This window comes from Gavialis gangeticus, unplaced genomic scaffold (genome assembly GCF_001723915.1).
Source record: "Gavialis gangeticus isolate Ggan-Ray unplaced genomic scaffold, GavGan_comp1, whole genome shotgun sequence".
Classification (NCBI taxonomy): domain Eukaryota; kingdom Metazoa; phylum Chordata; order Crocodylia; family Gavialidae; genus Gavialis; species Gavialis gangeticus.
The window spans coordinates 95,434,540-95,447,652 of NW_017729033.1; the positions used below are offsets into that span (position 1 = coordinate 95,434,540).

General features: G+C 40.7%; 1 protein-coding gene across 1 annotated transcript in view; it reads right to left on the minus strand.

Annotated features, from left to right (window-relative positions):
• Positions 1–11,139, minus strand: part of GRID2 (glutamate ionotropic receptor delta type subunit 2) — a 1,321,020-nt gene extending 1,309,881 nt beyond the window's left edge. The window contains exon 1 of the mRNA XM_019526356.1: positions 10,985–11,139. Within this exon, the coding sequence (XP_019381901.1) occupies positions 10,985–11,093 (109 nt within the window). The 5' untranslated portion in view covers positions 11,094–11,139. The remainder of the gene's footprint in view (positions 1–10,984) is intronic.
• Positions 11,140–13,113: the final 1,974 nt, after the last annotated feature.

The window sequence follows — 13,113 nt, forward strand, 5'->3', positions numbered from 1 at the left end:
TGATCATAAAAGGCCACCAGGTTGGTCTGACAGGACCTGCCACTGATGAACCCGTGTTGGTTGCCCCAAGCATGCAGTCCCCTGCTGGCCTCTCATGGATGTGTGCCAGAATAATTCTCTCAAACAGCTTGCCTAGGATCGAGGCCTATAGTTTCCCGGGTCCTCCTTCTTCCCTTTTTTGAAGATGGGAACCACGTTGGCCCTCTTCCAATCCTCCGGCACCACACCAGAGCACCACGAGTGCTCATAAGGCCGTGCCAGGGGTCCTGCAATGACCTCGGCCAATTCCTTTAGAACTCTAGGGTGCAGATCGTCCGGGTGACTTGAATACATCCAGTCCCTCCAGAAGCTGCCTAACTAGTTCCTCACTAACCCTTGGCCCAGGTGTGCCTCCCCTGGGGCCCGAGGGGGGCCCAGCAGGGAGGCGGCTGGTCTAAAAGCAATCCAGGAATTGGGGAAAGAACATGACAATGAACATGCTGCTTATGTGAACTCCATCAAAAAGTGCCAGATGCTTGTGCCTGTGCAAGGATTCTGTACAGGTGTAGAAAAACCCCTTTTCTTTCTTTCTTTTGTTTTTATTGCATTCCCTCCCCTTCCCCAACCATTTCTGACTTCTTATCTATAGGGAATAGAGATGGAGATAAATATAAGTGAGCTCAAACTTAGGATAAGCTTTAAACATTTTTATTTTGGTAGCAAGTTTTTGGTTTTGGATAACCACTGTTTTATCTTGTATTATTATTAGGTTTGTATTGATTTTTACTGTTGCATATTGTATTATTATCCTTTTTTGTATTGATTTTTATGGTTTCATATGGATATTGTATGGTTTAGGCCTGTGTTTGTAAGTGAACCAGTCATGTCAAGTTTCCATTTTATATGTCAAGCCTCCATCTTGTGTCCTCTGCCTGGGCATCCCATGTGTTGCAACTGTATGAGTCACGTATCCCTCCCATGTAAATTGGTTCCCCAATGAATGAGTGTGATTTGAAATGGTTGAAATACAATGGTAGCAGGCCTCTACTGAATGGCCTGTAACGACTGGGCCATCACCTCGCATTGATTCATCCAGGAACCACAGACCTCACCCAGGAACAGAGAAAAGGCCAGCATTTGAAAGACAAAAGACCTTGAAGAACCAGCAAGTTTCACCATTACAGACACCCGAAACTGCACACGTGCTCAGTATGCCAGGGGCGGACCCTCACCTGGGCATGCCTCCTGTCACTATGGTCACACAAGGTCTGCCCCTATAAAAAGGGGCAGTGAAGACAAGCCCAGTGGGACACCCTCCCCATCTGGACCAGCACCATGCCACACCACCTATCTACCCAGAGGCGCTGCCAGTGACCCCCTCTGGACAACATCTACTGGACAAGGATCCCTTTCCAGTCTGGACAGGGATTACCTGCATACCTCCTCCTACAATTTGGACTTTCTCTCTGTCTGTGTGTCTCCCTCTCTCCTCCTGGACTTCAGCCCCTGCACCAAGCCTCTCTAACCCCTGCTGCCATTGTGTGCGTGTGTGGGTGCAAGAGAACCAATTTGGCATTGTGTTACCATCTCCCCTGTTCAATAAAACCACTATCATTTGCAACCCCAAGTTGGGTCATGTTTTACTGAATCCCAGTCCCTTCCTTATCGTAAATTCCAGCCTCATTCTCTCTCTCTCAGCTCTAGTCCCCACCCTCTCTGCTAGTTTCCCAATCCCTTCCCAATTCCACCTCCCCTTTTCTGCCACCTCTCAGCCTCTCCTTGCTTTCCTGCTCTCCCTGCTGCCTGCTGCTTTTCCTGTGATTTTCTGCTGCCTCTTTCTGTTTTCAGGCTTCCCCCCACCCCAGACCCCCACCCTGCAGCTTCCTAGCTCCTATTAGCTGTCTTGCAGTTCTCTCCAGCTTCCAGCACCTACTGACACTCACTGCAACTTCTCTAGCTGCCCCGGAGTCATCCTCTGGCTCCCCACACTCAGAGCCCCTCTTTAACACCCACACTTTCCTTTAGTCTCATTTGTCCCCCTCCCCATCCACCTTTTCATCTCCTCCGTAGCTCTGGCTCCAGTCCCAGACTCTGTGCCAGCATGCTTCCCTGTTCCACAGGCTTTGGGTGTTGTCTTTGAATCAATTAAGATCAATTAACCTAAAGTTACTCCCAAGCCTCAGTTCTTCAGCCCAAGCCCCTGTAGTCTACCGGCTCTAATCCCAGTCCTGGTAACTTTAACACTCTACACTTCTACTTTCTTACCTTAACCTTTCCCCAGGTATCCCAAGTACACCAAGCACATACATATATACACATCACAATACCCAACTTAGGAACTCACTTGTGTGTATGTGTGTAAATTAGTGAATACACATAAATATACATATATAGATATTGTGTGTATGTGTGGTATATGAATTAGTAATCCACATATGTGTATTGAAGGTGCAGGTGTTAGTAACTGGTAACTGATTCTGTCTAAATTTGGTGTGTGTAGTGTGCATGAACCTAAACTAATTATTTTGAATGTGTATATATAAGGAATTGTGTGCATGACATACGAATTAGTGATCTGTGTCTAACTTTTGGGGTGTACAGTGTATGTGCCTGAGCTGGTAGTGTGACTGTGTATGCCTAATAGGAGTACACCTAGTATGTGTGCACTTAATTGATTTTATGTGTGCACGTGCAATTGTACACCACACCCTCCTGTCTAACAGCACAATATTGAGATCCTGGGTGTTGGCCTGACCCCTCAGGGCAACACAGGGATTCTGTCTGTGACTGGTTTCCACATCTTTATGCCCTGACAAAACACTGCCTTACCATTCAATGAACTGAGGGGACACTGAGCATGATATCTCAGTGTATGGACAAGTGTTCACCCCACAAAGAAAGAGAATGTCTCCAGAAACTGTGGCTGGGTGCAGCAAGCTTGCATTTAATACATAGCATGAACTGCCTGTCTCAAGGTTAGCATTCAGTTTTGGTAAACTCCTTTTTATAGTGTCCACTATATTAAACTGTAATATACTGGATATTAGTTACAATGTATGCTGTGCATTAGCTTTGTTTTCAGAAGACATTTTAGTTTAGAGTTTAATTAAACACTTAGATGGTATTAGGTACAGTAAAATTCTATTACCTGGCATCTTACAAGCCAGCATGCTCCACTAACCGGCATGCTGGCTTGTAAGATAAAGTGAAACTGGAAGTACTCACTGTGGCACTTCCATTTTTTCCAAGACCCCATGGCTCAGGACAAAGCAGCCTGTGCTGCTGATCCCCTATGGCCTGGGGGCATAACAGGATGTGCGGGACCCACCTCCCTTTGGGGCGGCGATGCAGCAGGAGGGGCGGAGGAACGTCCCAGATGTAGCATCAATTAACAGGCATATTTTGTTATCCGGCATCCCCCGTTCCCAGGGGATGCCAGATAACAGAGCTTTTACTGTAATAAAGTGTATATAGTCAGTGTTATTTAATACAGTGCATATAGTTAGTATCACTTACAATACATGGTATGCATTGCTTTATTTTAATAAGATATTTCATTTTAGACCATTATTAAGTGTTTAGATTGCTTAATAACACATTAAATAATGGCTTTCACAGACTTAATCAGGGGATTAAGCCCACAGAAACCATTAATTGATGTGTTATTAAGCAAATGGTGATTTGGGGCCATCTGAGAATCTGCAGAGAGGGGCAGGAATACTGGGCCCCCTTGGCCAATCAAGGGAGTTGGGGGCCCCACCACGCTCAGCCTGTGAAAATGGCTGTCTGGCCTGTAGTCTACCAGCAGCCACTTTGAGTTCAGTATACTTTTATGCATGTGGCAACCACTCTGGGAGTCCAAGGCTGCAAAGCATAGCCCTGTGGTAGTAGCAGCTCTAGGGCCATGCTATATAGCCTAATAGCATCAGTGGATCTGGATCCAGAATGCAGGGTTAGTCTATGGGTACAGTGAGGCTTGGCCCCTATGTCAGTCATTCATCCACAGGGCTGGATGAGATTTGACACTCTCTGTCTACAGTTTACTTTGGGTTCTGCAAACTATGGTTGTAGAAAATTATACATCACGATAATCCTGAAATGGCTCCAGATAATATGTGAAATGGAGGGTGTATCTACACATGCACCCGATTGCACAGTAACTGCTGGTACTGCACAATCTGGGTGCTGCATGGGTTGTTTCCGTCCCTACTACACAGTAGCAATGAGCTATTGAGCAGTAGCAGCAGCAACACAGTTCATGCCCACCAACACTATGTCGCCGTAGCAAAGAGCTACGTTACTGCAGCTTGTGACTCCAGCAAAGTAGCATCTGATGTAGACGTGATCAGTATGTGAAACTCTTCATCTTAATCTAAACTTACCTTCATACATGGTCTCTGATTCAAGGGAGAATCCTGTACTTACACAGCATCAGTGGCCCTATCTCTCTGTTCTTTTTCAAAGGTCCTACAGGTCCCCTGTTTAGCTCCTTGCAGATGGTAAGACCTTCCCCTTCAGAAAGGCACCCTATTCTTCCTTGTCTGGAAAACCATTTTCTCTCTCTACCAACATAATACAGGCTTCTGGACAACAATTTCTGGCTCTAGAGTCTTTTGTTTCTCTGAACACCTCAAACCACTGTCTTGACAACTGTCAATGAGTTTATTGTGAATCATACACAAATCTTAAATCTCCAGCTCTTGTAGTCATGTGAACATATAAGAATCACATATCTCATTAAAAAATATTCTAGCTTTCTTAGTTATGGAGAGAAGCTTGAAAATAAAGGCTCAAAAGAAAGGAGGCAAATAAAAAGGAATTTATATATGTATAATTTCAAATAGATCAGATTTCAAAGGGCCTGACTCATGAGTTTTGAATGCATGGCGTTTCAGTACCAGAATCAGCCTGGAAGACTGAATAGCACAGTACTGGCTGAAATCTTCAGGAAGGGAGAAATGCCCCCCTGCCTTCATTACATTATGCTTATGCACATACTTTAAAGCATATTTGGCTCATCGTCCCTGAAGCATTAACATAAGCATGCAGATCCCCAGGAATGGCAAATGTTTTTGGAATAGCTTTTAATTTGAACCAATCTTTTTTTCCCCCATCTCTCATATGTTCGGTTTCAAAATTCTAATTGGAAAGTGATTTTTTCCCCCTCAATATTAATATATCATTTTGCATCAAAATCCATTTTATGGAGTAAGAAAGTAAATCTAGAATGAAATGGAAGGGCAATGAAAAAATGTAAGTTGCACAGAAATTGAATTTCACATTAAACTTGCACCAGTTAATAAATAGCAGTAGGAAAGCTGAGAAACCTGAACACCCTACATAACTTGCAGAAAGTTTAGCAATCCATGGAATCAGTGGACTTAAACAGGTTTCTATGGCAATTAGCAAAAACAGGAAAGGACAACATTATCATATTCCATCCATCTAGCCCCAAAAGACTACAGCAGATGCAACTGTCAGGCCATAATTTCTGACCATAAAACTCTCCTTGAGTAAAATCCTGTATGTGACCTTCATATATACTGATGTCCTACAAATCTCTGCTACTCTACAACTGAATCCCATTTAGTTATGACTCACTGCCTTATTTACTTCACTGATCACAATAAGCTTTCAAAAACCATTATGAAGGCTTCAGTTAGTGTCTGTATATGCATTCCTATGACTAACCTGAATGACAAAGCGGTTTTTTGGGGGTTTTTTAATTTTCAAAACCCATATGTAGATAGCTGAAGTGTCACTAACATTTGTCAAGCATACAGGATTTTGGTCATCATTCAGATCTGCTAGGGATGAATCAGTTAGTTATATAGCCTACACAAAGAAGCTCTTTACTTTTATAGATGTTTTATGAAAGAAACAATTAAAAATGATTATGCCAAAAGAGCCTATAATTTGTCACTACTTACTGCTGTTTTATCATATTACTGAGAGGCAAAATGTTTATACTAAGCTGGCTAAGTGAAATTTGTACATATTTCGTAATATTAAAATATAGTTTCAATTTAAAGCTATCAGGAGCTGCCAGAAATATTCAAGTGTAGTACTTTGACAACAACTGTGGGCTCAGTTATACTACTGTTATTCTGAGGACTGAGTTATGGAGCAATCTGACACTTCAATGAGTGTAAATATGGCACAATTGACTCCTAAGGGCATGATCAAAAGCCCATGGAAAAACATGAGAACTTTCATTGGCTTTAGTGGGCTTCTAAATAGGCCCTCTGTCCACTTAGGTCCCTTAAGTGGCATTATACAAAATGTATCTTAGAGTGGGGAAAAACTTAAGAATCATAGCTTAGAAAAGTTGAAATTATTCCAGCTAGTTACTCACACCAATCACTGTGGCTCCCTATGATGGTTAGTTAAAAGTTACAGTTTGGAGAAAATGTTCAAGTGGATTAAAACCTTGAAAACTGGGCACTCACGTTTACTTACAGAATGGCGTATTTGGAAAGCAAGCATGTGATTGTTTCTATGGAATAGGATTCAAAATGGTAGAGCTGGAGTTCTGAGGTCTCTGCACATCTGTGAAGTTGGGTAAGCTGATCAGGTATTCAGATCACCCAGTTATTAATGACACCTCTGTCAGTACTAAAAACTGCAAGACTTGCTTCACATTCTTTCCTAGCTAGTGGGAGCAGAAATGAAGAAACAAAGAACTATAACAGGGCACATCTACACAAGATGCTTACTGAGCAGTAGACTAATGAGTTGTGCGGTAAACATCTCAGTGTCTACATGTGCTCCCCTATTAGGTTGAAATAAACTAATTTATTTCTTGGCAGGATAGTAAAAAACTGCACAGCAGCACACATGTAGACTCTGCCCCAGGTGGCTGGGGCATCAGGGTGCTTCACTGCAGTGGCTGCCTGCCTGCTAGCACCATGATGAGGCACCCTCCTGCCCCAGCCACCCCCTCCACAACACGTTGAGGCAGAGGGGTACAGTCCCAGGCTGGCAGGCAGACCCCCAGGACCCCCTGCCAGCCGGGGCTGCTCTGACCCAGCTCAGTGTGTTGCAATCCCAGCACATGTGCAAACAGCAATAAATTCTGGGGTTGTAGAGCTCTGGAGTTTATTGCTTTGCATTAATTGCATGAGTAGAAACACCCACAATGAAGAGTATGTGAGAGGCAAAAGGGTAAACTCATTTATTTCTTCATTGAATGCATGTCGAATGGAGAAAAAATGAATTAAAACATTTCAGAAGACTGTTTAAAAAGTAGCATTTCAGTGTACTTAGAACTCCACTCCTTTGAAATTTTCAGCCCATTTCTTCTAGGTATGCAACAAAGCAATGCCACCAGGAAGAGAGATTTCACAGGAAAAGAGTCCTATTTATGTTACCATGGATCTGATGTTTTAATTCTCTGTGCTGAAAAATGCTTAAAATGTGATGTTTCCATTATACAAACTGGAGGCACTCTCCTGAATTGTTTCTTTCATTCCCCCCTCCCCCCCACCCTCCCCACCTCACACACTCAGCAAACAAAAAATCTGATTGTCTTGGTTCACTACCATCTGTAAAAAAGAGATTGTGAATTGTTTCTATAAATAGAGAAAAACAGTGCACTGACATTATGTTTGTTCATATATAGAGCATAAACATTATTATGCTTTGCTTACAGATATTTAACCAGTCAAGGTTCAGTTTAAATAAGCAGTTATAACCTCATCATTCCATATACAGAGGTTGAATCACACCGCACCACTGCTTTCAATGAGGTGACCCATTTTCAGCACTGGGACTCTTTATTAGCACTTAGGCTGATAGAGAAAACATTTCCTTAATTTTAATAAATAAGTTTCACTTTTTATTTCAGTGCTCTGTCATAAAGTATATAGTTTCTGAAGGCACTCCCATTGGCATTACAGGACATCTGGGATAAAATCTCTCAGCTGTGCAATTCAATCTCATAGCCCCAATCAGGACTATTAATAAGATGCCCCAAGACAGAAATGGAAGAAGTCTCAGGGCACTATACTAATTTATAAAAGTAGATTCAGAAGGATGGCTGCTGTGGTAAGTACAAAGGTAAAATATATTAAATAAATTAGCTTGACCTATAAAACCCAAAATAAAACATCTTAGAGCTGATGTGCTCATTGGGTATGAATGATAAATTAATTTTCCCCGATAAAATGAAACAGAAATTAGAAATATTACATGCTTTCTTTCAGTGGATCATAAAAATCTAAAAGACATTTGCCAGTAGTATATGATTTTGCTTTATTGCAGGCTCAAGCCCTAGAACAAGTTTTACTGTTCAGTGAGGTCAGGTCATATTTTGACCAACAGCATTCCAGTGTAAGGTTACTTTTCTGGACATACTAATATTATAAACATATAGGGCAATAAAGAACATCAAAACAAAGGGTGCAAACCTTATTTTAATGGTCTGACTCACGTAAAAAGCATGAGAAATCTTCTCATGAACTGAAACCATGCAAACTTCAAGCATTTTAGCCAACGATGACTTTAAATTTGGGGTTTTGCTTGAAACCAGAGAAAAATAGAGGATCCCCAAACCTCTATCTTACTATACTAGACTTGTATCCCTGGCACCTACTGACCAAAATGGGGTCTCACTGGAAAAAAATGACTAAATGAGAGAGGAAGACTAAGTCCATTCATTCTCAACTAGTTAGGTTTCACAGTTCCACCTTAGAGTAGAAACACAGATTTAATGCAACATTTTGGCTTAACACATTTTTTCCATGTAGGTATTAATATGGTATCAATATAATTTATGTGGATATCGACACAATTTCTCCTGAGGAAAGGGAAAGGCAGAGGAATTACATGCAGAGTAAACAAGTGCAAAGTAGGTGCATCCTGCATGGGATACATTAATTGTTAAATGGGATTTAGCCTCAAGTTACAAAAAATTCCTAGAATGTCAGCTCAAAAGGATCTGTATTACTATTGATAACAAAGACAACAAGCCAGTAAGAATAAAAATAACCATTTTTTTTCCAAGTTGCCTTTCGTCAAACAAAAAAAGTGTCACACTGGTACAGAAAAATGTTGCTATGTTACAAAGACTGTACCCTGCAATTTGATTGCTTTCCATCATAGATTTGCAGGAACTGAGTTTCATCTTAGCAAATATTTTATTGAGCTTCAGAACCTCCTTAATATGCCAGCAGGACTTTTCCTCCCACATGAGAAGTTAAAGTATATTTCACCCTGCAGTTCACTTCTGTTACAATCTACTCCCAAACTTACAGACATTTTCTTAATGAGTGAAAAATGGAATTTTTGTATAAAATGGTCAGAGATCCAAAATCAAAACCACAAAGTCATTAAATGTTACTTTCAGCACATTCACTTTTATAGATGTTCACACATTCCTTAAACATATAAAATAAATCTATTCTGATCCTAAACAACCATACAGCTTAAAAGAAAAAAAAAAAAACAAATCTCCATAAAATCTCTCTGTGCCCTGATGCTTTGATGAATGGTGTTTTGTTGTTAGGTATGTCATCATCAACTAGTATGATCCATCATTAACTGATTACAGAACAGCTGACATGCTAACAATACAAGCACAAAAGCAACCTAGAAGGTTTTTCCCCTCCTTCTCATCTCTGAATTCTCAACACATCCTTTCCCAATACCTCTATGTACCTCTGTCAGTTTAATTTCAGGTTTTCTTAATCCACACTGTTCACAAAATAAATCACTCTTTCTGTAATCCAGCATTGCTCAGAACATATTACTTAATACTGTTTTTTATGCATGATCTGATCATGTATTTCAGTGCTCAAAGACTTGGGGGCAAAAAGCCTCACTAAAATATTTGTAACTTGTTACTAATTTTGGTTTAACCATATTCCATTGAAGCCAATGCAAATTCTACCACTAACTTTGTAACAATCAAGCCTAACTGTGGATTAAGTGTTAGCAAATTAACTAGCTACTATACATAGGCCAGTTTACTTCCACTGTTTCTACACAGTAAATAACTAGAATTAAGAAAGCCAACATATAAGATTTGCTATCTTGTAAACCAAACTACAAGTTAGATGTCATTTAAAACTCTGCATTTAAACAATCAAAGTGACTTCACCTAAGAATCTTGAGTAATATAAATCTGTAGCTTGTAGCGAGCATGGATTTATAAAACAAACTATGTTTTTATGATATAATTAAATGTATTTCTGTGATAACCATATGTCCTATGGTTATACCCTACATATTAGTACTTTCTTCTTTCAGAGCAAGAAATAAGATGCTCATGAAATAGAAATACATAGTTTCAATATCTTCACACAGCTGTGTTTTTAGACAACATAGTCATACCAGTGACTTATTAAACCAGCTCAAAAAGATATAAAATACTGCGTTCTGTTATTACCCTACTGGTATTACCTTACCCCACTAAAAATATAACCATCTTTTGTATAGAGTATTTGGCCATGATAACATATGGTGGGACTAGAGAATTATATTTGACACGAGTAATTTTCTGGACTGCAAGGTTATTTTCAAAACCTAATATAAGGAAGGTAACCTTAATCAGTCTGTAGCACCTCAAGAGGTTATCCTCAAAACTTGGCATATGCTTTTGCCACTGAGCTTGTGCTGGTATTTCAGTTTAATGAAGTCATTGAGCCATATTAAGAGGTCATGAAAGGAGATCCTGCTTGTCAGTAACCTGAAAATATCCACACATTCTAACACAAGTTATTCAGAACAACTATGCCAGACTTCTCTCTACCTTTGCTCAAGGTCCTTCTTAATAAACATGACCAAATTCAAGATTTATGCTCCAAAATTAAGCACATTAGATCTCCATGCAACATAACTTCACTTTTAAAAAAAGAACCCACCACACTAATTATACATACTGAATACATTTTGCATAAAGACAGAGAGAGTTCATGTGCTTAAGTCATTAAGGTGCTCTGTATATAAAATTGGGTGTTGCTGTAGAAAGAAAACCAGATAAATATGGTAAGTTTTAACCTCCTACCTTCTTGAACTGCCTGGAATGGGTTGTTGCCATCCACAAATGTCACAGAACAAGTGATTTTCTCAGTTTGTAAGATTTCATCATTCTGATTGAGGTCAGCAACTGCCATACGAAATACCTCCTCATCCTTTTTGGCAGATTCATCAAAAATTGCTCCTGGAAAAAATAAAGATATCCCATCTGTAACAAGCAATATATAGTACCTTAATGCCCCAACTGCTTGACATATTTTAAAATATAATTAATCTCATTCCTCCACTCAATGCTTAATAGCTGCTGACCCACCCTCCTACTCCCATCATCAATGTTAATAATGAATCATAGAAAGTTAGGATTGGTAGGGACCTCAGGATATCATATAGCCCAACACCCCGACCAAAACATGACCATCCCCAACTAGATCATCCCAGCCAAAGCTTTGTCTAGCCAGGTTTTGAAAACTTCCAAGGATGGAGTTTCCACCACCTCTCTCGGTAACCTGTTCCAGTGTTTGACAAGCCTCCTAGTGAGAAAATTCTTCCTAATATCTAACCTAAACCTCCCTTGCTGCGACTTGAGACTGTTGCCCCTTGTTCGGTCGTCTGCCACCACTGAGAAAAGTCTAGCTCCATCCTCTTTGGAACCCCCCTTCAGGTAGTTGAAAGCTGCTGGTAAATCCCCTCTCAGTCTCCTCTTCTGTAGACTAAATAAGTCCGGTTCTCACAGCCTTTCCTCCTAAGTCATGTCCTCCATCCCCCTCAACATTTTTGTTGCCCTCTGCTGGGCTCTCTCCAATTTGTCCACATCCTTTCTGTAGTAGGGGTGGGGGGTGGTCCACAACTGAACACAATACTACAGATGTTGTCTTACCAGTGCTGTATAGAGGGAAATAATCACGTCCCTTGACCTGCCGGCAACATACCTACCAATGCAGCCCAGTATGCAGTTAGCCTTCTTGGCAACAAGGGCACACAGCTGGGTCATATTCAGCTTGTTGTCCACTGTAACCCTCAGGTCCTTTTCTGCAGAGCTGCTGCCCAGCCAGTCAGCCCCCAGCCTGTACTGGTGCATGGGATTATCCATCCTAAGTGCAGGACTTTGCACTAGTATTTGTTCAACCTCATGAGATTTCTTTTGTCCCAATCCTCCAATTAGTCTAGGTCACTGAATCCTAGCCCTACCCTCCAGCATATCTACTACTCCCCCCAGCTTGGTGTCAGAGTAAACTTGTTGAGGGTGCACTCTGTGCCATCTTTCAGGTTGTTGATGAAGATAGTGAACAAAACCAGCCCCAGAACCAACCCCTGGGGCACTCCAACTAGATATGGAGCCATTGATTACAACTGAGTGCAATGCTCCAGTCAGTTTTCTATCCACCTTAAAGTCCATTCATCCAGGCAATACTTTCTTAGCTTGCCTGGGAGAATGTTGTGGATGGTTGTATCAAAAACCTTGCTAAAATCAAGGTACACCACATTCAGTGGTCTCTCTGCTTCCACAGAGCCAGTCATCTCATCTTAGAAGAATGGATCATAGAATCCAGTTACTGTTTCATAGTTTGTAGCAACAGTAGAACATAACTTGGGACAGAAAGCTACAAACACTACTAAAGCCAACTAAAAACACCATGGAAATCCAAGTAGGCATAATATAAATTACCCAACCTGAAATTCAGCCAATAAATGGAAACTAAATACCATTTCAAAAAAAAATGTATCATTGAATATATTTAATAACCATAACTGGTCAGAATATCAATTTTACCTATTATTAAATGACAAAAAATATCAAATGAAATAAGAATAAGCCTGGTGTAACTGGTAAACTTCTCAAGCCATGGGACAGAATGACTCAACTTGGGTCAAAGGAGGATGGGTTCTAGGACCTGTCCACCACTAATACCCCTGCGTTACCCCACCCTGGCACAGGTAAAGCTCCCACTACTGCAGTTTCTCCCCACTACAACACAGGAGAAGTCCCCAGCACCAAATGCCACCAAAGCCACATGTCCATGGGCTATATCCAATCCAATCTACTGACTTTAGTTTACTGAACCTTGACTTAATTATTTAATTAAAATAAATTCACTTAAGAAAAGTTGCCTCCTTTATAAATCTGGAAGAAAATGAGTACTGGGTTCTGAATTTACC